At 41.2% G+C, this 25,447-nt stretch overlaps 1 protein-coding gene across 2 annotated transcripts; it reads right to left on the bottom strand.

The window, feature by feature from the left end:
* Positions 1-8,909: 8,909 nt before the first annotated feature.
* LOC117742310 (moesin-like) lies at positions 8,910-24,079 on the bottom strand. 2 transcript variants are annotated; one of them, XM_034549478.1, is made up of 13 exons: positions 23,680-24,079; positions 15,587-15,670; positions 15,237-15,332; positions 14,826-15,100; positions 14,618-14,701; positions 14,268-14,414; positions 14,049-14,145; positions 13,785-13,948; positions 13,469-13,599; positions 13,189-13,349; positions 13,005-13,097; positions 11,587-11,817; positions 8,910-11,021 (listed from the first exon to the last, which is right to left on the bottom strand). In XM_034549478.1, the coding sequence occupies exons 1-13, from the start codon at positions 23,689-23,691 to the stop codon at positions 10,857-10,859; spliced, it is 1,740 nt and encodes a 579-aa protein (XP_034405369.1). In that variant the 5' UTR covers positions 23,692-24,079; the 3' UTR covers positions 8,910-10,856. The 2 variants fall into 2 exon arrangements, with proteins under 2 accessions (XP_034405369.1, XP_034405370.1); XM_034549479.1 differs by lacking the exons at positions 14,826-15,100; positions 15,237-15,332; positions 23,680-24,079 and having other exon boundaries at positions 15,587-15,645.
* Between the last annotated feature and the right edge of the window lie 1,368 nt (positions 24,080-25,447).

Raw genomic sequence — 25,447 nt, 5'->3', positions numbered from 1 at the left:
TTCCACACTTCAAAGGTGTCATTCTTTATGCCCACCGTATGTTGCTCACGACTCAACTTGTCCGGGAGACCTGCTATTACAGCAGCCTTCCACATGTTCAGGTATGTCAGGTTCCTGTCATGTCTGGTGCCTGTAGCTGATTCCCAGGCGTCAGCTGCTTTCTTCAGGTACACCATGGCTTCTTCATCTGACTTTAGCTTGATGCTGGCTAGGTTGGCCATGTCGGGAGTATCTCTGGGATTATATGGCTTGTATTGAGGTGTGCCATTGCTCAATGTCATGATAGGTGCCTGAATCTGGCATTTCCCTCTTCTTCTTCACAGCACACTGGGCTTGTTGCTGCCACTGACATCTGAGTGTGTGGTGGAGGCTTGTAGCTTATGCCTTCCTTTGCTCTCCTCGGGAGGTGTTGTCGTGATCCCTGGAGGCTGTCTCCTCCTCTGCGCCAGTTGCAAGGCACAGTTAATTGACCGGAAAGGTCAAGCAGGGCTCCTCTTCTTGTGAGATGGGGGTGGAGGGGGTTGGGGCCTTGATTTGGCTCCTCTTCACCGAGGTGTCGCAGTTGGCCATGCGATTAGAATGGAGGCTCAGAGCTGGAGGTGGGGTCTCTGAGCTGGAGGTGGGGTGCCACCAGGACGCAGTCCATATGCGTCCATCGCCTGTTTTTCGGTTAGGGATGGCGTTAATGAGCGAGGGAGTGGTATCTTGGTGGGACCTATCTCCTATTTGTATCTATTGGGACGCTCTGAATTGGGGAGGTCATGACTTGGCGCCTCTCCTGGGCTTCCTTTGAGCCTTTCTTAATGGTAATGTGATGGACTGACGTTGTCTTTACCCTGTTCTGACAGCTCTGCATGTGACAGTTCACCTTCCTCTGCCTTTCTTTCCCTCCCTTTCTTCCACCATAATTCTCTTCTCATTAGGTCCCTGTCTTCCTCCTCTCTTTGCTGACTTTGTCTAGCATCCCTTACTCTGCCCTTTTCTCGGCCAGCTAATGCCCTCTGCAGCTGTGCGACCTTGTTCATCAGGTCTGCGACTGTTCTGCTTTCTGTGGAGTCAAACTCTACACTGCCTCCTAATAGTCTCTCTACTGGGGCCATGGTGTGTGGAGCTTCTCTTTTAAGTGGGCTGTGGGCGTACGGGGGAGGGTATTAACATATGATGGGATAGATGGAAGGGGTGGGAACTGGGGCTGATGGCAGAAGTACAGGGGCTGTCTCCATCGACAGCTCTTTATTCCTGTTTGTTTCTTCTTTGGGGTCTTTCGGGGTGTTGCTTCTTCCTGGCACCTCCGAGCAGTGTTGTCTTCATTCACTGCTATGCCATGTCGTGGCAGTCTTGCCTACACAATGGCTTCATTGGTTCTGGTGACGTCTGCTGATCGGGACGTGAACCAATTTTCCTTTCTGTTTGTCTTTCAGCTTGAGCACTCTCATCAGAGTAACTTCTGGTCTTCTGTGGGCCCCTCCAGGGTTGTTACGTCAAGTAAACCCTCGGTATGACATTGCTGAACATATTTCCTCAGCTTCTTATTCAGTCTTTGGCTTGAACTATCAGGTTCATAGCAGCATAGAGGATGTCTCCAATCCAAGCGACCGGAGTCTTGATTGAAGTTGGCTCGACATTTTCCGAGAATGGGTACTGACTGGCTTTATATAAGGAAATGTAAATGTAGAAGGAAAAATAAAATTTCAGATTAAAATTTATCCAAAAAATTAAAAATTAATTTTTTTGAATAAATTTAAAAATAAAATATTTTCACACTATGTGTCTAACGTGCAAGTGTGATGCGATTGGGAAAAGACTTCAAGTTAGGAAGGGAAAAAAGTTATACACTGCAATTGGACAATATTCCTTAGACAAAAATGGGAAAAATGTGTTACTTTATGCAAATGGAACAACGATTACGTACAGTCCACACAGCCAAGCACAAAGCAAATGATACAGCCTTCAGCTGTCAAAAATGGGAAAAACTTGTTATTTTATGCTAATGAATCACTAGGGGCCCAATCAGTATAAGTGGGACTCTGTCCAACACTTTATACAGGCTTCTCCTGTGTACTTTTAATAAGCAAATTATTTAACAGGGGCCCATTGGTATAAACGGAACTCTGTTCTACGCTTATACAGGCTTCTCCTGCGTTTCAACCAAATCAATGGGAAAAAACTTTATTTTAAGCAAATTTTTAACAATTACTTTTAATATGCCAAGCATAAACAAGCAAATGATATGATCACAAAAACTGCCAATTATGAAAAAAGCAAACGATAAAACAATTACTTTTAATCAAAGAATCGCCAATAATGAAAAACAAATGGCATGAGAACCAAAACCGCCAATTATGAGAAAAGCAAACGATAAAACAATTACTTTTAATCAAAACCGGTAATGATGAGAAATCAAATGATATGTCTTAATCAAAATCCGACAATCATGAGTAAAGCAAACGATAAATCAATTACTCTTAATCCAAAAACTGGCAATAAAGAGAAAATCAATTGCTGTAATAAACTGGCAATACTTAAATCAAAAAGAATAATGCATCAGTGGTTTACCACTGTCCTCTTTCACTATTCAACACGATGGTGCCAATAAGGTTAATCCCTAGGGCACTCCATGGGGGGTGGGGGGGGTTCAACCACTAGGTGTCAAACCTGATGGTGAATGGCTTTCACTGGCAAAGACGTGTATTCTAAACACTTGTGACCCACATGTGGTCTTGCAGGGGGAAAAAAAATGGTTATTTTATAACCCTTTGTCTGTGTCCTCTGATCTCCTTTTTCCTCTCTTCTCTCAAAAAGGTTTAACTACTTATTCATCAGGGGCTCAAAATGGTATAAGTGGGATTCTATTCTACCCTTATCCTGTCTTCCCTGTGCTTGTCTCTTCTAATTATGGAATATATATATATTTACAGTATTTACAACAATAGCACGCTGTACTGCATAGAAAACTGTCCCAAACGGTCCCAAGGTAGGTGGGGCTCTTGCTCTCTTCACTCTACAGACCTGTTTGTAACAACTGGTTTATCACGGTAACTTATTTATCTTATTTCTTACAATAGCCCATATCAATTCTTGCGCCAGTCTTCGCTGGGGGACTTGAACCCTCCACGCTGCTAATCAGTCGCGTCGCGGAACGATTTATCTATTGTGGACTACTGGACGTTAAATTCAATGTGCGTCCCTAAAGAGTCTAAGGCGGAAATGTTTGTAGCGGACAATAGATTATGGCGAATAGCTTCTACGTAACGCTCACTAACTCCTCACTGTGGGGAGTTTAAATAAATAAACTCCGGCAGGCCGCTCTCACGGACTTCAACTCTTTAGGAACAATGCGGCACTATCTTCGCGTAACCAGTCTCGTTCAATATGCTCGTGCGACTTACAACAGATATACACACATTTAACAGTACAACACAAAACAAACATAAAAACACTAAATGAGCATCATCTTCACCACGGACCTAGCTTAGTCCTTATTCTATGTCGTGTTTTCACGCTAAATGTTTTAGCCTGGTCCAACAAGCTCCGCACCAATCCACACGCTAAAGTGTCTATATTAAGCTATGCAGGATTCGATGAAACAGGTTCCAAGCTTACCGATAATGAGTTGGCCATCGTGTGGAAAGGCGTGGATCTAGCGGGCCCAGTTCCTCAGCCACGAGGCCACAGCAGCTCACGTCGGTGGTCACCAAATTGTAAGATTCGTGTTCAAAGCTCCGGGTCCCGTGGCCGCAGGAAATTCAGGATTCGAGTTAAAGTTTAACAATATTTAATGGCAAAGATAATACTCATGTAGCGTTCACGATCGTGGGGCCAGAAAGGAGGAACTCTCCACAGACGGAGTGCAGCTCCCAAAGAGCCACAGACCGGGGCTGTCTCGAGTCTCCAGTCCAGTAGAACCATGTCCCCAGAACAAATGCTCGGCTATTAGTATGGTCATGCAAATGAATTCACACCTAAAGGTTAGTTCCATTGGTCAGTTCAAAGGATGCCGCAGTTCTACTCGCTACGCCAATTACTAAACAGGCGAGGTCAAAGCTCACTCTTCCGGTCAAGGACAGGAAGTTCCCCTTCACAATAAAACCCTATTATCCTGCCTTCCGAATAAAAGCAACACATTAGGTTTCAATCGGCATCCATTTTAACTATTGTCTAAACAATAAAACATTCATTCATTCTCATGCATCATAGTTAATCATTACATTTGTCATTAAAACAGAATAATAAAACAGTGATCCTCTCTTATGTTTCACAATACATTCCTCCAGAATATTCCTCATAATATCCCAAATTAATTATCATATCTTTCTTTATGTATTAATTTAAAACATAAACTTCTCTTATCTACATGTGCAAATATATATAAAATCCACTACAACCTAACAGTAGCGTAGGCAGAGGCCCTAAAATGAGTTCTTCAAAGAAATAGTTTGACTTTCTTTTTTTACTGCGAAATATGCTCTTTCAAGTTCTTCCAGAAAATGATATGAGAAGATGGATACTACTATCATGTTAGTATGATACATACAAAGATACGGACAGCAGTCGGCGAGTTTAGCTTAGAAGGCTGGAAATAGACCGGCCCGGTCCAAAAGTAACACATATGCCCAAAACAGCACCTCTCAGGATTTGTTAAGAAAGGCTCTGACAAGCACATGATGTCATTGGCATGAGACATGATTTAAATGTGTAGAGGGCAGTGAACATGTTTACAGTAGGCACATACAAATTCCCAGACTGCCCCAATGCACCATTATGCTATAAGCTATGCATATATATATATATATATATATATATATATATATATATATATATATATATAATTTATTTTATTTTGTGTTCCTCCTTAACTGAGTTGGCAATTCTGGTGCCGTTTTGTCACCAGTCACTTAGTTTGTTAATATTTATAAACAATATATTAACAATTGGAGAATCAGGTATTACAGTGAAGGACTTGAAGGACAGTGGTATGTTGTTAGCGTTTCCATCCGACAACCTGAAGAAGAATGAAGCGAGAAAATCTATGTGAAAATCTACGTGAAACACTGTGTGAAACAAAGTGTGAAACATTGTGTGAAACATTGTGTGAAACATTGTGTGAAACATTGTGCCGTGAGTCTTGTTCAGGCACCAAGACTCACGGCCGCTTATCTCTACGTGGCAGTTCAGAGTGTGAACCATTTCAACACCATCTTCAGACCACTTATACCACAAATATAGAGGAAGTGGGAGAAGAAGAAACCCCACCTCTCTTTGGCGTTAAGACATAGATGGTGGACTTTCATCGAGTCATTCAACAAGACTTAACTGGATTTCCTGGATTTTTTGTTGGTGAAATCTTTATTTCCGAGAATAAAGTTAAATATTGAGCTACCACAAGTAGAAATGAGAAGTGACCCCCATGCTTTAATTTCTTTTTCATTTAATACATTAATGAAACCATGAGCTGCATGCAGGTCCATGGGTTTTAAAGCTCAAACCAAACAGCGTTTATCATTTGGTTGCTTGCCAGTCACTGGCTTTACTATGTATTGGAGTTTTTGACAAACCTAAGTTCTCCAAGTAAGATTTCAAAACTGTGACAAATTGGGGGTTGGCTATAGTTCATGGGGGAGAGGTACTGAGTTCAATCCCTGCTCTCCCCATAGAATTTCTCCACTTTGGGATCAATACACATTCTAAATATGTGACATTGGACGAAAACTAATTTGCAGAACAATTTTCGATTTGATCAGGATCTGGATTTTGTGTAGTGATGTGTGTATGTGTGTATGTGTGAATGTGTGAATGTATGCATGTGTGTGTGTGTATGTATGTATGTGTGATGCGTGTATATATATACATACAAACATATGTATGAGTGTATGTCTGTGTGTGTGTATGTGTGTATGTGTGTATGTATGTATGTGTGTGTGTGTGTGTATGTATGTATGTATGTGTGTATGTATGTATATACATACATACATATGTATGAGTGTATGTCTGTGTGTGTGTATGTGTGTATGTATGTATGTGTGTATGTGTGTATGTGTATGTGTGTGTGTATGTATGTGCGTGTGTGTGTTTGTGTATGTCTCTGTGTGTGCGTGTATGTGTGTATGTGTGTGTGTATGTATGTATGTCTCTGTGTGTGTATGTATGTGTGTATGTATGTATGTGTGTATGTATGTATGTGTGTATGTGTGTATGTGTGTATGTATGTGTGAATGTATGCATGTGTGTGTATGTGTGTGTGTATGTATGTATATACATACATACATATGTATGTGTGTATGTGTGTATGTATATACATACATACATACATATGTATGAGTGTATGTCTGTGTGTGTGTATGTGTGTATGTGTGTATGTATGTGTGTACGTGTATGTGTGTGTGTGTGTATGTATGTATGTATGTGTGTGTGCGTGTATGTGTGTGTGTATGTACGTGTGTATATATGTATGTATGTGCGTGTGTATATGTATGTATGTGTGTGTGTGTGTATGTGTGTATGTGTGTATGTATGTGTGTGTGTATATCTCTGTGTGTATGTATGTATGTCTCTGTGTGTATGTATGTATGTGTCTATGTATGTATGTATGTGTGTGTATGTATGTATGTCTCTGTGTGTATGTGTGTATGTGTGTATGTATGTATGTGTGTATGTATGTATGTGTGTGTGTATGTATGTGTGTATGTGTGTATGTATGTATGTGTGTATGTGTGTGTTTATGTATGTGTGTATGTATGTATGTATGTATGTGTGTGCGTGTATGTGTGTATGTGTGTATGTATGTGTGTATGTATGTATGTATGTGCGTGTGTGTGTGTGTGTGTATGTCTGTGTGTGTGTATATCTGTGTGTATGTGTGTGTGTATGTCTGTATGTGTGTATGTATGTATGTATGTATGTATGTATGTGTGTCTCTGTGTGTATGTGTGTATGTATGTATGTGTGTATATCTGTGTGTATATATGTATGTATGTATGTATGTATGTATGTATGTATGTATGTATGTATGTATGTATGTATGTCTCTGTGTGTATGTCTGTGTGTGTCAGGATCTGTAGTGTTGTGTCGTGTTTCCTGTTTTATTTTGAAGTCCTTGTCTCTTGTGTCCTCTGTTTCTCTGCACTTCCTGTCCCTGTGATTGTCTGCCCTGTCCCTGATTGTTTCCTCCTGTGTCCAATCATCTGCACCAGCCCTGTGTATTTGGTTGGCTATAGTTCATGGGGAGAGGTACTGAGTTCAATCCCTGCTCTCCCCATAGAATTTCTCCACTTTGGGATCAATACACATTCTAAATATGTGACATTGGACGAAAACTAATTTGCAGAACAATTTTCGATTTGATCAGGATCTGGATTTTGTGTAGTGATGTGTGTATGTGTGTATGTGTGAATGTGTGAATGTATGCATGTGTGTGTGTATGTATGTATGTGTGATGCGTGTATATATATATACATACAAACATATGTATGAGTGTATGTGTGTATGTGTGTATGTATGTGTGTATGTGTGTGTGTGTATGTGTGTGTGTGTGTGTATGTGTGTATGTATGTGTGAATGTATGCATGTGTGTGTATGTGTGTGTGTATGTATGTATGTATGTATGTATGTATATACATACATACATGTGTATGTATATACATACATACATGTATGTGTGTGTGTATGTCTCTGTGTGTATGTATGTATGTCTCTGTGTGTATGTATGTATGTATGTCTCTGTATGTATGTGTGTGTGTATGTATGTATGTATGTATGTGTGTCTCTGTGTGTATGTGTGTATGTATGTATGTGTGTGTGTATGTCTCTGTGTGTATGTATGTATGTATGTCTCTGTGTGTATGTATGTATGTATGTGTCTATGTATGTATGTGTGTCTCTGTATGTATGTATGTGTGTGTGTATGTATGTATGTATGTATGTATGTATGTATGTATGTGTGTCTCTGTGTGTATGTCTGTGTGTGTCAGGATCTGTAGTGTTGTGTCGTGTGTCGTGTTTCCTGTTTTATTTTGAAGTCCTTGTCTCTCGTGTCCTCTGTTTCTCTGCACTTCCTGTCCCTGTGATTGTCTGCCCTGTCCCTCATTGTTTCCTCCTGTGTCCAATCATCTGCACCAGCCCTGTGTATTTAAGTCCTGTTCGTGTCTTTCCCCTTTGTCGGTTCGTCTGGTCTAGATCATTGAAGACCATGTGTGTGAGCCTGTTTTGTTTGAATCCTGTTGAGCATTAAAGTTGCCTTTTCCAGTGTTGACGGCATTTGGGTCCAGTGCCCTGCAGCTGCGCACATAACAGTGTGTGTATATATTTGCGTGTGTGTGTATGTATTGGTATGTCTGTGTTTATGTATGTATGTATTGGTGTGTGTGTGTGTGTGTGTATATGTATGCATGCATATATGTATATTTTCTCATAACATGGCATTAAATATTAATGACAGTCCTAATATCATCACCCAAATGTTCATTGACCTGAGTGAACTTTTTAAATTGTTGCCATGTCACCGAGTGAAGACTGAGGGTAAACTGCCATCCTGTGGCTCATTGTAGAACTGCAGGGGTGATGGTAGCTGGATGCTATAAACCAAAGGTGGATCTGAGGAGTGAGCGCTGCGTTATAGACCTAATGTAAGCATTTTAACAGATTAAATGTATGACATGATAAACCTAAAGGAGTATGAGGATGCTTATGAGACACGACTTATTCAAATGGTTTTCTACTTCAGTTGAAGCGGTGGTTCTAATAGTAAGGAAATAAGTCTGAGGAAAAAAAATAATTTAATTTGACTTTTATTCATTGGTGAAAGGAAGACTTGAAGAGGCAAGATCTGATGGAAAACCTGGGCAAGGCACTGTCTGTCAATTTACAATATTACGTTTCAGTCCTTTTTGATTCAAGACAAAATATTGAGCAGCATCTTTTAATACATTTATTTTTCACACATGATTCTCAAAAGAAGGCTGTCAATACATGGTGCTTCAGGTAGAACATAGAGCGCCGCATTATACAAGTTATTGTCAAAAGGCATGGGAAGGTATCCCAAATAGCAACGACTGCACTTTTACATTTCATGGAACAAGAACTTTACGCAGCAATGGGCGAGAATACTGAATATCAAAATGCATCTGGGTACAAATGACAAAAGTTCATTCAATATGAGAAATCTCTAAATAAAATTAAAATAAATCTAAACTTTGAACTTGCAAAATAGTGTAAATAAATCTTTCAAACACTCAAGTCTAAATATCTGAGAACAAGCAAAACCCTTCGCATGTCTGCATCACAAAATGAAATATGGAACAAATGACACATGGAAGTTTTTGTTCTTTTTCATGCAAAAATGTTTTGGCCTGGTTAAAAATGTCCATTCACGGCATTTTGCCTCCTGTTGCATCCGGCTTTTCATTGGTCCAATCGCAGGCTTTGGGTGTTGCTTGTTCCATCAGCTTACTATCACAGCACTGAGCTATTAGTTAACACCAAAATACTGTTTTCAAAAAGATGTTCGCTCTGAACTAAAACTGTTACTTTGACAAGAACTCCTAGGTTTTATAATACAAAAATATCCTCAGTGGTGTTTTTCCACCTTACATAGTTCTACCACTTCTGAAAAATCCAAATTACAAAATACACAAACGTAATTAAATACATACAGTATATCAAAAATGCATGCATTGGAGACGGTGCCCATCTGGGACAGCGAGTGTGTCTTGACTCGATTTGCAAATGTAAGCTATGGTTTTCCAGTGCATGTTGAATGAAATTATTTTTATTCTACGCATCAAATTCTATTGAGATTTAGTAGAAGGAAACTTCTCATCTGTGAGTAAAACACATGAGCGAGAATGTAAGATTAAACTACAACTTTTACAGATGATTTTATGTGTGACAACTACAGTGTAATTCCTAATGCTGAACTGGTTATAGCAATGCAAAAATATATATATTTTAATTATCCAACAGGCTCCTCACAAATAAGCAGAATCAAAAAATAAAAGCAGAGGAATAGAACTAAGGTAAAACTCTTAAAGGTACAGTAAGATCAACTTCAATGTTGTATTGAATGCTGATTCAACTAGATGATGGCACTGACTAACACAGCAACATTGACTCTAAACCCTCGGGATTGCAAACTGACTTGAAGGTGTTCGTAAATGTAAACTCAGACAAAAAAAAAATGTAATGAAATTGATCTTTAATATCACCTCTTGAGTGGGGTGTAAATACTGAATGATTTGTAACAGTAGGCAGATTCAGAATACACTCAAATGATCAGTGAGTCCATTTAAAGGGAAATTGCAAAAACATAATACTGCTCTGTTACTGCTCTTCATCGACAGATTACAGTGCATTTGGCATTAAAACTATGATCAGCGGATCGCGGGAGAAACATTTACGTCCAGCTTGCTGTGAAGAACCGTTGCATGTGAACGGCAGCGATACGTCTGCGGGCACAGTTTTCAATCTGAAATTTGGATTGGTCTCGGAGCCTTTTATTTTTAAATCATGATACAAAAACGTGACAGAAATATAGAAAGAAATTAAAAATGCTTACTCAATGTGTCATGAAATGAGGCGTGAGCCCATTACTAATATGCTACATAAGCCCCTTGTGAGGAATGAAACTAATACAATACAGTTTGTCCCTTTTCAACCAGTAACTTGCCTAAATTCAAAGTTAGGAATGATAACAAATGGAGTTTTCCAGATCCATATGTGTACATTGTGCTGTGCTTGTGCAACCATGTCATGTTGAGGATCTGATTTATTTGGGTGCAGAGGAAACAGCTTGTGTGATGCAGGACTGCAGTCCAGGCAGAGAGGCCCAGCTGGGTGGGCTTTGGCGTCGGGGTGTGCAGACATCACATGCACTCAAACTCGTCAATGCGCTGTTTGGTGTTTCCCGACCGGATCTGTCGGAGGGTTTTGTACTTGTCTCGTCCCGCCTTCATGTTCTCTGCATGGATCATGTCGTTCACTGTTTTCTTGCTCTCGTCCCGAGCGATGGCCAGCTCTGAGCTCAAAGCCTGGGAACAACACAGTGGTATTAATACAGCAGTTTGTTATCATGAACAGATGAGACTCATTCTTCAACCCTGAGTGTGCAAACATCGTGAGTCACATCTGTTCCTGCGCTAACCACATCAGTTTTAAATGTAACAATCCTGTGTAACTCCTCTATATCATCTGTTTCTCTTAATCTTTCTTTTTATCCTTTATCGGAAAAAATAGGTTCATTGAGGAGCAATCAAGATGAGGTGATAGATGCACCTCATCAGTCTATGAGACCTGCCAGCGTCTTTCATCTTCAGTGCATTAATAAAAAAACTACTTGTACCACTGAAGCTGACAAACTGAAGGAAGGAAAGCAGTAAAGAGACCCACATGTTTTCTTAGTCAGTAACATTTACTTCATCACATTTATTCATTCTACTTAACAAAACAGTTTTTTTTTTTTTTTTAAAGAACTCTAAAATGCAGCCATGTGTCCTATAAGATCGAACTTTTAAAATCAGCCTTCGGATCCATCGATCCGATCATTCATCGACGGATCCAACGCAACTCGTCTACGATGTACAAGCGAAGACTTACGAGTAGATGTTTCTGCAAGCGCTCGTTCTTCTCGGCCTCCGTCATGCGCTCCTCTTCGCTGCGGTCCTTGTACGTGACGGCGGCTCCGAACTCGGCGCTGGCCTCAGCGCTGCTCTCGTCGTTCTCGTCGTGCTCGTTCTCTGCGTTGAGGGGCTCCTGAACGTGAGCCACCATCACCTTGTTTCTGAGCTCCTCTTTGGTCTTCTCCAGGTCCTCCTGCACCGTGGTGGCCTGAGGGAACCGAGAGCGCCAATGAGGTGAGGTGCTATTTGTTTTTATTTTTAAAGAAGTCCTGCTTCCATAGAGCACCATCCATCCTGTGGGAAAACCATCCCATAGTTTTCTCTAATGTCAAACACTGTGAACCTGATGGTGGCGCTAGAGGAAAAGTAATTTCAACTTCTACATTGCTGGCTGTGCAGATTATAATATTTTGGACACTAAATTGAATTTAAACAATCTATTTAAGACCCTAACAATCCACTTCAGCCATAGAGGACAACTTGTGCTACAAAATCCGCTGACAGAGTGAAAACAGAGTGCTTGTGCTGTGAGCAGCCAGCAAGAAGAGCCAATTATAAGAGAGACTGGAATTTCAACTGAAACTACACTGTTTGCCAAAAATGCACGAGATGGAAACCAGCACTTCAAAATGGAATATCATAAATGGTGCACACGAGTTACGACTGGGTTTCCTTCACACAAAGACGGCCCTCACCGCCGCAAACAGCACGAGTCACACTGGCCATAAAGAAGAAGGGGGCTGGCCTGGCACATATGGTCTTTACCTAAAAAGAGGCTAGGCAAGCTGTGAGTTTGCACCCCTCCCCCAAGAACACGCAACAACAAGTCCTCAGGAATGCCGGTCCTCACCGTGGGTCAACGTGGTCAGCAGAATATCAGATTGATTAACCAACTCATTTCTGCCACGTCCACATTGAGCTCATTCTGAAGACTTGCACAGCTGTTTACATCATCACACAGCTGCCAATATGTGTTTATTTATGTTGCCGTATATATGACTTCCCGGAAATGACGGTACCACTTGGTTAACAGGTGGGCCACAGTAAAATCACTATAATGCATCCCATAGTGGTATGAGCCACTATGGAGTGGATGTCTCACGTCACTACGCATGACGGTTGTAATGCATCATTTGAGTTTTTAACAACTGACAGAGGGGGATGATGAAGTAATGTAGTTGTCTGTGTACATGTAACTACCTATTCATGCTGCTGTGGACGCCGGTCATTTGCATTGCATAAAAACTCAAACACTTTCTTTTCATGTCATCAGTTCTAGTGTTGAGCGTGACACAGTCCTCTCCTTTGTACTTTAACCTTCAACAACTATAACCACTTACCACTGTATTCAAAGGAAGGTATAAATAGTATAAAAAGTGGCGACTCGGCCCTCACCTTCTCTTGCCACTCCACTGCCTCTTCTTCCTTCTTTTTCTTGGCATCCTCCAGGATGGAAATCTTGGAAGTCAGATCAGCCAACTCTGTCGCCTGAAAGGACGTTTGCTTTTAGTTTTTCTTGTTAATGACATTTGTCGCGTCAGAACACTCGTTTCTTTCCACATGGTTTTGGATAACTGACCAGGTGTTCTTGGTTCTTCATCTGGTTCTCTGACTGCTGCAGCAGCGCCACCTTGGCGTCCTCAGCGCCCTTCAGATCAGCCTCCAGACGTCCAGCCTCCTCCTGAGCCGTCTTCCTCTCCAGCTCCAACTCCAGAGCCCTCTGCGTTTGCTCCTCCAGCTCTGTGCAGACACACACACACACACACACACACACACACAGGGAAGCACTAAAGGTCAGCATTGTGTGAGAGAAAACACTGTCAGTAGAACCCGCAAAGCCTTTCTAACTGGTCACCCACCTTGTTGGGCTTTTTTCGTCTGCTCCTCGATCTGCTTTAACCTCTCCATTAATTCCTCCTTTTCCTTTTCAATCTTTTCCTTTTCCTTTTCTGCAAGTTCTCGTCTCCTCTTTTCGTTCTCCAGCAGAGCTCTAATTGAAACAGTAAACAAGATGCAATGGAATAAACGGTAATCATAATCTTTTGAGCACATCATTCCTCTATTATACACACGGTATTTAAAAATACAGGAGTTTACACATGCATAATACATGTTTGGTACATTTACAGTGGTAGAATGGTTTCAAACGTCTCTACAACAGCTTGTGTCTCTTACTTCTCCATCTTCTTGTGATTCTTCTCCTCCCGAGCCTGAGCCTTCATCTGCTGCACTTCAATGGTGTCAGGTTTGCGGCGGCGCATGTACAGCTCGTGGTTGCCCATGCAAAGAGCCAGAATGCGCTTGTTGATGCGCAGTCTAGGCGCATAGAATACAAAGTCCTAAAACAGCGACATTACAGGTATAGGAGATTAGGAGTGATACACACACAGATGAATTATCAACTGTTAAGAAGTTGTTCGTTATTACGGGTTAACATACGGGAGCTTTCTTGTCAATTGGTTTAATGACAAACTTCTTGTCATTAAAGGAAATGTTCCTTATTTCACTCCAAGGAAATCCAATTTTGGGAGTCATTCTGTTGAAGACAATGCAAAAAGACTGTCAGCTGCATGACATTGGACTAGTTATGAGAATAGACACAAATTATGCTGAATGTGTAAATTCACGGCAACTTCACAGTGTTGTAGAATCACTTACTTGTCATTTTGTTCATAGATGTTGAGCCCCAAAGCGTCCACTCCCAAAAACAGTTCTGTTCCTTTCTTATTCTTGATGTTGAAGTAATTGACTCCGTACATCTCCAGATCTTGAGCGATCTTCAGATACTCCATCATGGACTCCTCTCTGTGGATAAAAAAAAGTGTCTTTAATCAGTGCGACATGGAGGAGGGAATAAGGAGCACACAAAAGCCGGAGATGTTGGAGCTTTGAGTTGGAAGCACAGGGTAGTCCACAATCAGGAGCCTAAGACGTAAGGTCTCGTCAAGGCTAAAAACAAACCAAGACAATTAAAGCGAGCCGGTCTCTTCTTCAAACGTGCACATTACCTCATCATGCTCTTGTGTTCTTCGTGCCACACTTGAATCCTTTCCTCCCACTGGTCCTTGTTGAGTTTGTGCTGGTCCAGAACTCTGAGGAGATGAGACATCAGAGAGTCAGGAGCCATGCAGAGACACACGTCTCATACAAACACAAAAAGTGACATCTAGCTGACGTTGACCACCACATTAAAACGGGGCCATACACCTGTGTTACCTCTGCGGGAGCAGCTGTTCGCTGGACAGATAGCCTGGCGTGTGGACTTCCTTGTTGTAGTCAGCATACTTGGCCTGCACAGCGTAGGATGCCAGGAGGACTGCCGTCTCTGGAGGGCAGTAGATGTCGTCGTTTAAGATTCCCTCCTTCACCTGCAGGAAGAACAGCCGCTGTGTGGCATCCTGGATTAACTCCTCAGTCACGTCCTCAGGGAAAAACTTGGCGCGGAACTTAAACAGCAGCGGGCTTTCCTTCCTCACATCCTGTGCTGTCACCTAAAATAAAGCGTGACACGGGTGACGGGTAGAGGTTACACTTCTGTAAATAGCCTCGAGTTCAACAGAATAGTTACATTTTGAAACCGATATTGTTTTAGACATTGTAGGGAAGCAAAACAACGGAGCATCTCGCCTTCTTATTGAGCTTGAGCCATGTGGAGAACCCCTTTGTATCCTGGTACTGGAGTCCAAAGTACCAAACCTCTCGCAGCCCGATGGTCTTAACAACCTGGAAACATGAAAGTAGAAGTATTGTGTAAAGTGCGTCCTCAACAGAACACGAGCACACAGTGAACTGTGCCATCATCATGCCACTGTAAACTAATTATTTGTCATGAAATAGTTTATTTATCTAAATGTAGAAAATCACAGAAAAAACTAAACACATTCCATAACTTGTGTTTCCAAATTACATTTGATAAAAAATGTGTCACTGTCGCTATAGGACTCACATCGCAGTCACAAGTCATCTGTTTTTCTTACCTGGTCAAAGAGTTGCTTTCCTGTTGTATTTGGCTGAATGGCAAATTCCAGTTCAGCATCCATTGTAGTGACTCGGACACTAATCTGAGAAAGAGAGAGCATTGGATTTTTAAATAAATAAACATCTCACGTATATCTTGTGCTGAAATCCAAAAGAGCAAATTACCTGTATATATATATATATATATATATATATATATATATATATATATATATATATATATATATATATATCTTTATTATCATTCTTGGCATTATCAGGAGATTACTTTTGTGTTTCACGTTTACCTCTTTGAGCGGTCAGAGTTCACAGATCAAGTCTCTGACTTTTGTTTTTAAATGACTCCGAATACACACATCAAGCCTCAAAGTACAGCAAGGAAACACTGAATCCCTTAATGCTTTGATTAAAATAAATAACTAATATATAGAATTTAAAAATGGCTCACTGTTGCCCCTTAGTGGTTTAATATATAAAAAATTAAATCATCAGAATGCCAAAAGAAACGTATTAGAAAAGAATAAATACTAACAAATTCGTACAGTGGTTCATCAGCTGATAATTGAATTAAGCTGTTGGGAATGTTTTAATAGACTTGGCTGTGCACAAGCCGCAGCGGTGCATCGCACCCACGACCCTCCATGCACACACACTCCACCAGACACGCGGCAGCATTAACCCTGAAAAATGTTGATGTATGTAGAATTCATGAAAGCTCACGTCTGACGATCCCGCCTCGTCTACGACAAACCTGCCAATCTGGCCCCGTCTCAGTATAGAACTTATCTACAGGAAGTAACCACATCCTCTGGTGGCTGCGAGGCACTGCTGCCGAACACTGAACTCTCATGAGACTCGCCTACATCCTGTCATGTATCGACAAGCTGTCAGCTTTCTGCTAAGCTATCTGCCCAAGCACAATTTAACAACTTTGATAAATAGGTTCATCCTTGTCAGGTAACACGCTTAGTGACAGCTGGTTATTTAGCTAGTGGGGCACTGCTTTATTCAAGAGACTGAAAAGGGTTGTGCGTATTGCAAAAGGATGTGTCAAGAGTTATGAATGTGAATATATTTAACCCTAAAGCCCCATTTCACTGAGGTCGCCCAGAGAATAAATCGATTCTGTACTGAGTGAACTGACCATGTAGGCCTTTCTCATTTTCTCTGTCCTCTTAGAAATGACGACAACAGCTGCGAGCATGTCCATTGGGAAATAACTGTGCAGGCGGAGGCCCACGCCTGCCCGGGACAACAATGGTATGCATTATTTCCCAGTTGCGGGGCTGATGAGTGTTGCGTTCTTTCCCATTCATGTCAGCAGGACCCCATTTACTGCTCAGGATACTTGCCCCTCATCTCACATCCTGTCATCACGAGCAGCAGAAAGTAGTTGTGGTGAAACCTACAATCTGGGCCTCCACTGAACCTCAAGTCACCGAGACATATACCACTTTAAATGGAAAACTATGAACTTTCATGAACGTCCGTTTCTTCAGTGTGTAGATTAGAGTTCAGTTCATAACCTACTGGGGTTTCAGCGCTTTCATTTCCTGCTAATTCTGCAGGAAAAGGGAACTGCACCCAAACATTTTCTGCCTGGTTAGGGTGTGTCTTTCATGGCCAGAATTCAAAAACACTTAACACCCTATTATTAGGACATGCTCAAAAACACCCCCCTCAGGACAACGCGTCAAGTTTCCATGACCTATTCTCATCTGTTATTTTAACCACAGCAAGACTTAAACAACTTTAAAAAAAGCTAGAGGCATAAAGACCAACTCTGTTATAGAGTTGTTTCTGACTCACTTTTTGACGAGCTATTGGCTCGTGGAATCACCTCTGTAGCATGAAGCTCTTTTCAAGAGTTCTCCACGTCACTGGCTGCTAGAAACTTTGGGTTATTTCTAATATCTCTGAAAACTTCATCCTTATTCATACAGCGGTGTCACAAAAACCCATAAGGCCTAATTTCCTTGTGTTAGTTTAACTTGCCTTTGAGTTATCAAACCAACTCATCACTTCATAACTAATTCAAAACTAATTTACTGACATTAAATCATAAGAAAAAACAAAGTGATATGGTATATTGACTTATTTAATAAAATGTATATGTAGTCAAATCAGATTTACATCTAGTTTCAAGTTAACTTAGGTTATCACAATACATTATAACTATAAAAAAAACTCTTCACCACATCAATTCAAATACAGTGGTGCATTGAGCTAACGTCAGGTATAATGTTAACCATCTTGCTTTAGCGTATTAGCATGCTAACATTTGCTAATTAGCAATAAGCCAACGTAGCAGACAAATGGAAATGTTGACTTGATGTTGGCACTAGATTTCATTTTAAGGGACCACCAACATTAATACAATTCATCCTGGTGAGAACATGAATGGCTGAACCAAATTTCATGACGACCCGTAGTTTTTATTTTAGTCTGACGAAATTGGTGGACCAACAAACCGTCCAACAGAGCGACATATCTGCATCCACAGAGAAATGCCACAAGGATGAAATCCATTGTATTTAAAAAAAGAGTCTCCATAAAGGTAGACTTAATATTAGATTAATTACAACTTAAAACAAGCAGTAATCGTGCATATTGTAATGCTGAAAACTCTAACTGATAAACTCAACTGGCAATGAAAGAAAGGTAAAACCGAAAACATGAGAGCTTTATGACTGACGATATTGAAAGCTGTATGAACCCTATCAAGAGACCAGCAGAAAGCAGTAAAGCCCTGAACAGACCCAGTGATACAAATACAGTCTGTAGCTAAATGTTTTCTCCACTGAGCTGCAATTTAATCAAACATCTTTTATGTGGGAACATCCCCTTAAAAGAAAAAAAAGGTTTGCGAGCAGGATTGTTGTCAACTCTGTGCACAACACCCGCTTAATTTGAGTGGTCAACTGAGAGAAGCAGCACATGTAATGTGCCACCTTAAGAATATATATATAACAAATGGCACGACTACACAAGACGGGAGCCAAATCTGAGTTGTACTTCTGAGTCATGTGGCGTCCACGGCAGTCACACAAGGTCAGCAACTACGCTGAACATCTCGTTAACAATGGACCCACCCTGTTAACCACGGCGACCATGCCATTGACACCTACCCTGACCCGATTCACAGCTGATCTGACAGACGAGCCGCGGATGTGAGAGGCGACAAAAACAAAGTTGGCTTCAATCCAGTTAAAGTAAAATGTGAATATAGGGTAGTTAGTATGGTAAATCTTCGTTCTAACATGTCCCTCCCAGCTACACACAGTCAACAGTTATTAGGTATAATGTCAAGCTGAATATGAAGTGTGAAAATGTGATGGGATGACCCAATCTGTTTTGAGCCACATCCTAACAAGCTATGTTAATGTTATCGCTTGAAGCCAGTACTAAAAGGGAAACCGTGTGAAAGGACAACAAGCATGTTTATACATCCCTTAAAGCCCTTACACACACATTACCCTCCACTGCAGTACTGACTTTGCAGCATGCCAGCAGGAAAGTATCTATACTACAAAAAACAATTTTAGATCCTGGTAATTAAAAACACGAGAGCTCTTGTTACAGCTAGTCTGACCGTGAAGAAACCCTGTGGCTGAAGAGAAGAGACTGGGGGACAGGAAGAGGGAGGATGGAGAAGAGGATGAGGATTCTCTCCAAGCAGGGGACAGTAAACACAAAGGGCAAAAGGTCTATTCAAACTGGTTCCCACAACAACTTTTTTAAAGATAAATCGCGTCCCTAATAAGAGTCCATCAACATCCTGTTGATGGACTCTTATTATCTCCTGTTTACTATATGTTAACCTGACTTATCACCAGCCAACACAGCTGTCCTTTACCACAATAATCCTGTTATTTAAATCAGTCAGGTGTTACTACTCCTCGCCAATTGACAAATGTTGCCTCAGCATTGTTCTGAACTTGTTCAGCTCTCCTTTATTCTGATGACATGTCGCCTTCCTTTTGACCCCTGCATTTGTTTGCCAACTGTGTCTGCCATCTTGTTGCCAACTGTAAAGCCTCCTACTGACCAAGTAAGGGCTGTTTAATCCCAACTGGTTTTGTCTGCCAAGTCTCCTTTTGGATCAAAGGCAAATGTTGTATTGTTACAGACATATACACAAAAGTATGTAGACTCAACAAAAAGACCAGGTGGCAACGTGTAGGTATAATACCTGTCTGACCATGTTCTTTTTCCAATATACATTTTATATACCTAATACAAGTATTTAAACCTAATGCCATGTTTCCAGCATAATCCAATCCCTACAATCACAAAACGGATACAAACCACAGGCTCTTCTGTTTGCCGTGTGCAGCGATGCACTATTATGTCGACTGTAGTGCTCTGCTTATGCTATTCTCTCATTATGTACACAGTTTGAACTTTGCCAGCTTGAAGGTTGTACTAGACACTTTCATTACAATGATTGTCAAAAATAATCATAACATTCATCTCTCATGTCTTTGTAATGTGTAATTGTAATACTATTTGAATGTCTCCAATGGGAGATTATATCCAATTAAAAAAAAACTTAGATGATCTTAACAGAAAATGGTTAAAATGCTTTATTTTATTCCAACAGCAGCTTTAGAAATCCAGAAAAAATAGAGGATATTAAGTATATATTAAAAGTAAAAATAATAAATGAATAATAACAAAGAACTTACTTTCAGAAGTTGGATTTTCTCACTACCTCCAAACAGAGAACATTGAACTCACTACTTGTGTAAAAGGTTGTGATTGTAGTTTGTCCACCACCTCTACACACACTGTTAATCTGCTCTGCTATGTGCACTATACAGACTTATTTAATCCCCTGCTTGCATACCGCTGGGTGTTTCCATTTACCATTTCTCCACCGCCACACTTGTTAAAGGTTTGGTCCGGCTAACAAGAAAACAGCATCTGTCATGGTTTCTACATACCGGGCTATAATGGTAAGTTAGGCTCACATTTTGTGTTATAACAGTAGGCTGTTTCTGTATTTGTGGATAAGACGGTGCCGTCTATGTGTTAATGTGATTCACCACTTGTGAATAATTAAAAACTGTCTGTCTGCTGAACTTACACTGACATTCATTATATTGTTTAAATAGCAAATAGAAAGCAAACTGTTACTGTGGTTAAGGCCCATTCGGCAATACAGTAAGTGTTTTACTTTAAATCATGGGGTTAGACTTGAGCAATAAAGCCAGACAGAATATTATTTAAACTATCTAAATGTAAAACTAATATCCACTCAAATGTAAAGTAACACTGATAAACACAGACCGACAGTAGGTCCTGAACTTGTTGCACTGCTGTAATGCAATCTAAAGTGGAGCATGGCATCTGAGGACCGCGCTCGGGGAAAGCAGGGAGGAGAATAGCTCGACTGTGATGTGAAAGTCCTTATAAGGCTGCAGGCAAGGAAATTACCGGAGAGGAACTGATGTAAGAGCAGAAACCTTGAGTCACAACATGACTTCCTTGGGAAACTTAAGCACCGCCAAGAGGGGTCCAAACTCAGTTTCTCAATAATTATTGCCTCTGTGAGACATCAAAGTTGTTATAGTTAACCAAAACCCCCGAATAAAATCACCAAAACAGTTCATGAAGGAAAACGCTATTTTGAAAGAATAGAATGGATTTCTCTCCCTGGCCCGGTTTGTTGTGGATGTGACTACAAATCGGGGGAAACAACTTTCACTGGACGGCGTTAGCTTTGGATCATTTGCTGAATCAATGTCCGACTTCTTTCTTTCATACGTCGTGTCTACGGCGTCTTCACATGGCTTTACCAAAGGAAATGGGCCACTGAGTGTTGCAATAACAGGTCTGGGTTTTAACAATTTCATCACTGATGCATTACGTTGCCGGATCCATACAAAGGAGACAAAATAACTTCTCTTGGGGGTCCCTAGTTTATATGTTTAATGTTGCCTTGTTGTGTAGATATCCCACAAGCCTAGGTCATCATTCTTTGTCGCTGTTTATTTTGAGAAGATCTTGCTGCTTCCTCTTGACCATCTACGCTGTCCACTACTAGTTTCCTCTGTGCGAACTCTTTATTATGTACAAGCGAAGCTCTCTACGACACAGCTGCCCTTTCCCGGCGCTAATGTGAACTGATCGTGCCAAACAGATTCTTTAGAGGTCTGTCGGGTCCCCAGCTGTTCCTTCAGTAGCTGCTACACGTCATACAGGCTACTAGTGTTGTACACTGTCCCTCTGCAGATACTTGGCACAGAGACATATGCCAAGTGAAGGACTAAAATGCATTTAAAGAGAATAGTAAACACTTGCAGTGAGACACATTAACAATGTTAATTTCTCTAAGCTCAGGTGTAGCACAGATCATCAGAAAGTCCCCCGACCACAAACAGGATACCGACCCTATATGACTATTATGTTTCACTGCTTTATTTTTGTTGTCCACTTCAAAATTTAAAGCACCATTTAATGAATAAATGTGCCAATTTGTTGTAATTACTCCTACTAATAACACATACATGTTAATTGCCCCAGTAGCAACATTTGACTGTATAAAATGGCTCTGTGACGTTTATTTTAAAAGGCTGATATGATTAAACTATGAACTAAACCGTTTTAAAGTGCATACTAAAGTATACTAAAGTATGCACTTTAAATGCCAGGATGCTATGGCATTTTCTTTTCAGGTTGACAGCTGGAAATAATACAGAGGAAGTCGAAGCAGAAACAATACCGCAGGAAGAAAGCAGCTATAACCTTTGGTACAATTTGTACTTGTGTTAGTAATTTGGAAGTGCATGTGTTCACAATACTGGCTTAATGCTCTGACAACCATGACAAAATATACATGCATTTTACAATAACAATTAATGATATTTCCCAAAACAATATAGCTTTTATAATAGCGGGTAAATTCCGAAGGGTAGCAATGCACAAGATGATCCGATGATGCTCCATTGAAGAAAATAACTGGCTAATATAGTGAAATAACGAATTAAACTGTGACATCTAGATGTCTTTGTACAGAGCATCAGCTCCATCACATGGCTCCTGCGTGTCTCTCTTTGCAGCATAATGTCCATTGTATTGTCCGAGTGAGCGCGTGGACTGTGAATAATAAGGATGGCGCACAGATTTCCATTTTCTATATGAACTTGTACATTTAAGAGCATTGTGCTGACTCAATGCCCAACTCATGCTCTCACCAGAGGCAAACAGAGGAGATGGGTTTGGAGCCCACTTTCCCTTCAGTCTGCAGCGGATGATGCATGAGCCGGACACATCGGGCTGTGCCCAATGCTGTTTGAATTAAACAAAGAGTCAAGTCTGAGTCAACCATCATTCTCTTTGTTCAGAGCCACACCAGCACAGATCCATGAAGCTCTGCTGGGTGCCTCTCCGTGTGAAACCACAGCGGCGGAGCAACCTTTTTGGCCTCTTTTCTTAACAGTGGCAATAACGCAGTTCTTAGTGCCTCCCTCCTCGGGCCACCTCCCTGTTTTAAGTTGGCCTCCATTTGCTCCAGATTTGGGCAGCACAGCTGGCCCGAATGACAGTTCAAATCGCTCCTCGTTGGACCGGAGTGAAAAGGGAGGCCTAGCTCGTTAGCCGCGGCAGCAGCAGGCCACACAGCCGGCTTCCGCTGAGAGCCGACAGAGGAAACGTGATTTGAGGCTCTCCGGTGCGGAGAGAAGCTCACCGTCACGTAATAACGTGGCGCGCTGAGCCCCGACGCCGGAATGAAGCATCCGATTTTAAGGAGCTAATTTCTTTAGCTTTTTTTTAAAAATGTTTATGAACAAACAGGCGGGAGCGCGCACGCGCACACATATAACGGAAAGTACCCGAGTAATCCTCGGATGAGTCTGAGGGGATGGAAAGGGTGTTTTAAAAAAAAAACACCACAATGTGTCCCGGAGATGCAGTCGGGGTTATTTTAAAAAGGTTCATATCAAGTACCAGCGCCAATAAAACAACACCCAGTTCTAACGGTGTGGAGCCAGAGGGCGACAGACAGGAACACACCGGAACGGTAGTTTTTTCTTTTTTTTAAACATGATAGCGTTAATGCGTTTTTTTTTTTTTTTTTTATTCTTACCGTCTTCGGCATCTTTTCTTTCTTTTTACGTCCGGTTCAGGTTGTATTTTTTAAAAAAAAATAAAAAAGTTCTTAAATCAGACGACCAGTTAACGGAGAGCAGCAGAAAACTTTTTTTCCCATCAGATCAACGGCGCCAGTCGAACGCCTTTTTCCCGTCGCGAGGACACCGACGCTACTTTTCGCTCGACCACAAAGAACTAAATCTCAACCTTTCGCGCGTGCGAGTGTGTGTGTGTGTGTTTTTTTTCTTTGTTTCGCCTTAAAGTGAAATGGCTCGAGCTTGATTTCCTGCTAACGGTACCCCTGACTGCAAGACCACACCCAGGCCGATGACAGGACAGCAGCCAGCCAGACAGAAAGAGAGGGTTCGGGCCGACTGACTCCGCCCGCAGCCGCCGCGTCGTCACGGCTGCAGTATGAAGCTGCCTCTCACTCCCCCAGCCCGAAGGATCCCCAGCAGCACTCTCACTCTTTTACCACACAGCCAAAGGTTACTTGTGTATAAATGTGAATAAAAGTCCCTTTTTAAACCCTAAAAAACAGAAGGGGGCCACACTTAATTAAGGGTTTGCTCAGTATGGTAGATAATAATACAAAAACAATCCCACCTCAATGGTTTAGAGGTGGGATAAATACATAATACTACTAAACAGATTGAACTACTTAGCCTACTTAGTAGTACTTTAAAATCTCTTAAGCTTAAGTACATATTTCCAATATATTTTATATAAACTTATATTTAAAATAGTAATATCTTATTTTGTCGGCTGCTCACATCCAGTAGACCATGAGAATCTTAGTTTCACCGGTGAAGATGTGCTTTTCTCTTTCAGTTTTGCTGAGGAGGAAAGTGAATGTAATGAGCCCTTCTGGCCCCACTGGAGGTCACGTAGAGACGGTGCAGAGATGCTTCCCCTGCATCCACATGAAGAGGGTTTCACTTAATAACGACAGTGACTTCGGCATTTATTTCATTGTAATTACAGGAGGTAGACACCACAGTGCATGGAATACAACTGACCCTTTGAGGTAACTTTGCATTTGCACTTCTGCAAACTTGGGTTTATGAGTTCAAATGAAAGTCATAAAAGAGACAACGAACAGAGCTCTAGAGAGGCCGCGTCATCGGTGCCTAAACAAAAAGAAAAGTCATTCCAAACACTGAATTAAGGTGCTAAAAATATGATGACAATGTCAATGACAAACCAACGGGTTATGTCACACATTCCCAAGTGCTCAGCTTGTGTGGCCAGATTTGAAGACACAATAATAATTTAATTGTCACACAGTAAGAGCCTTTCATGAAAGGTTCGATTGTTTTGTTGCACTCCCTGTGTAACGTACCAACATCATTTAATGTGGCGTAGACATCCACCGTTACCAACTGTGCCATAATGACAGAGAAGGCAGCACTCCGCAAACATCGGAGTATGGCGTCTCTTTAAAGTTACTTTTGTGGTTATGAAACAGCTTCCATGACCACTGACGCCCTGCAGAGGAATGAATGTCATCGCGGGGGCTCCGCTGCCTTCAGGAGAGATCGCTGAAGTTAATCTGGCTTTGTCAGAGGTTCAACTTGTCACAAAATGTTCCCTCCCTGGACTTTATCGGACCCAGCGAATACAGCATGGTGACTCATCATACCACACCATTTCTCCACTGCTCAGTAAACCAAAATATGTCTTTTTTGTACAATTAAAAGTACATTTTGTGTGTGTGTGTGTGCATGTTGCCGCTCTGATGAAACTGAGAAGTTGTGGTCGAC

Source organism: Cyclopterus lumpus, chromosome 14 (genome assembly GCF_009769545.1).
Source record: "Cyclopterus lumpus isolate fCycLum1 chromosome 14, fCycLum1.pri, whole genome shotgun sequence".
NCBI classification, from domain to species: domain Eukaryota; kingdom Metazoa; phylum Chordata; class Actinopteri; order Perciformes; family Cyclopteridae; genus Cyclopterus; species Cyclopterus lumpus.
The sequence above is the reverse complement of the archived record's forward strand: the minus strand, read 5'-3'. Positions and strand labels throughout refer to the sequence as shown.